The sequence below is a fragment of the Trachurus japonicus genome, chromosome 13, assembly GCF_045865225.1.
Source record: "Trachurus japonicus isolate A0001 chromosome 13, Traja_1.0".
In the NCBI taxonomy this organism is placed as follows: domain Eukaryota; kingdom Metazoa; phylum Chordata; class Actinopteri; order Carangiformes; family Carangidae; genus Trachurus; species Trachurus japonicus.
This window is the reverse complement of record NC_140919.1, coordinates 26,389,603-26,391,678: the sequence shown is the minus strand read 5'-3', so window position 1 is coordinate 26,391,678 and position 2,076 is coordinate 26,389,603. Positions and strand designations below refer to the sequence as shown.

Below are 2,076 nucleotides of genomic sequence, written 5' to 3'. Positions count from 1 at the left end.
GATACATTCAATCCTTATAAGGCCCATTTGAATCAGCAGTTCCACAGTGTTGTTGGATTTCACTATACACAGGTTGCCACAGCAATTCAGCTCATTTAGCGATTTACCAAAGAAACGATCAGATATTTGAAAGGGAAATGAGGATTAACCTTGGGGATAAAGTTATATAGAATTGAATGAGAGTGCTCTCTGAGTGACAGGTGGCTGAGTGTATGCTTGCCACTTAACAAAAAGAGGACATGATCCTACTTGTGAAAATGACAGAAATGTTGAGTAGCATCAGCTGGTCATCCAGCCAGCTTCAGAGACAATAACCTGCTGTCACCACAAGAGGGAGGTAAACCATACAATATGTACCAAATAGGTACCTAATCCTTTACGGCAGGAAGTAAAAATTCAACTTCTTTCAAGGAGGTTGTGCTGATTCAGAATCTGTTTATTATGTGATCAAACATTGAGAAAAAAGAAAAAAACTGAACAGTATTACTGTTGGTGACAAATATATGAAGTCTTTATTCATCAACAGTGAGATACAGTGGGGTACTGGTGTTCTGGTGGTCTGGGTGTGTCCTTTCACCTTTGACCTCAACAATGAGCTACAGTAACTTAATGTGGTCTCTGACCTGAGACTCCGACTCTTTAAAAATATACTGATCATGAGCATTGAGAGTCTGTCCACATCACATTGTCCTGACTGGAGCAGGTTTCACTCTGAGAACTGGACATCAGGTCTTCTCCAGACAGGTTGTTATGGTCCAAGTTGTGGCACAGTGAAACCTTCAGGAATCAGGAGACCAGCTCGTGATCCTGCAGGGCCTGAATGTCCTCACCTTGTCCTCAGTGACTGAGACCTTCAACCAAATCTATTCCACATATGCAGACCTGTGACGTCCCCTCAGACAGGACTGGATTTGACTCTTCTTCATCTTGTTTTTTTAACAGCAAGCCAAAGATTCAGTGTTCACATGTAGACAAACTCCACAGCTACACGCTAACATTGGCCTAAATGCAGGACGCTCACATCTCCTCCTCTGCGACTCTTCATCATTGTCCTCCTCCTAGTCCTAGTCCTGGTCTACCGCTCAGCGCTGATCTTGTAGCGCAAGATGAAGTAAGCGATAAGCCTCAGAGAGAAGAAGAAGATGGCAAGCACGATGAAGTCCAGGTAGAGTTTGGCATCCAGCATGTCCAGCTCCTTCAGGATGGCCTCAGACTTCTGGAAGTGACATGTCTCATCTTCGTCACAGTGAAGATCTTCTCGATCCAGACCATAGATAGACAAGATGACGCCCTCAAAGCCGTATCTTAACAGCAACCAGGGGGAAGAAAAAACACACCAACATTTAGAAAGGCGTGAGGTGTGAATGAAAAAAAAAAAAATAATAAACTTTATTTATATAGCACCTTTCAAAACAAATGTTACAAGGTGCTGTACAACAAAATAACAACAATTAAAATGACAACCAGAACAAGTAAATAAAATCAAATAAAATCAGGAAAGGCTTTCCGATAAAAATGAGTTTTAAAGCAGATATCAGTGGCACGGCCGTTTCGGCTAATGCTGTGTTCAAGGCAGGCTTTTGAAACCGTAAGTTACAGCTTCAAGTCACAACTACGACTTGGTAGCGTTCCAGGTAACCCGTAGCTCGTGTTTTTTACCGTCCTGTTGTCTGTGAAAGTTCCCTATAACGGCCACTCGTAACTTCCGACCCGTGAACTCGTACCAGATCGAACTGGTATGACTTCACAGGAAGGAAAAACACAAAGTACGAGTTTCCTTGAACGCACCATGAGTTAGCAGCCCCCGCCCTTGTCAGGCATCAATTGGTCCTCGTGCTACGTCACCACATTCACGCGCATCCCTTGGCTGCACACACAGCCCTTCATGCCGTTCTCTCCCCTCATTGGATAACACTTGTATCCCACAAGGAAAATTTTCTCCTCGGGTTACAGCAGAGCAGAGTGACGGAGAGACTCATGTTTAGGCTGAAATACTTCATGTAAGTGATTGCTGACGGAAAATAGGACTATTTAGGACTTATATTAACAAAAACATTCCACTGATATCTGCTTTAA

At 43.2% G+C, this 2,076-nt stretch overlaps 1 protein-coding gene across 1 annotated transcript in view; it reads right to left on the bottom strand.

The window, feature by feature from the left end:
- Positions 1-487: 487 nt before the first annotated feature.
- abcg1 (ATP-binding cassette, sub-family G (WHITE), member 1) overlaps positions 488-2,076 on the bottom strand; it is a 19,197-nt gene continuing 17,608 nt past the window's right edge. The window contains exon 15 of the mRNA XM_085795604.1: positions 488-1,304. Within this exon, the coding sequence (XP_085651730.1) occupies positions 1,076-1,304 (229 nt within the window). The 3' untranslated portion in view covers positions 488-1,075. The remainder of the gene's footprint in view (positions 1,305-2,076) is intronic.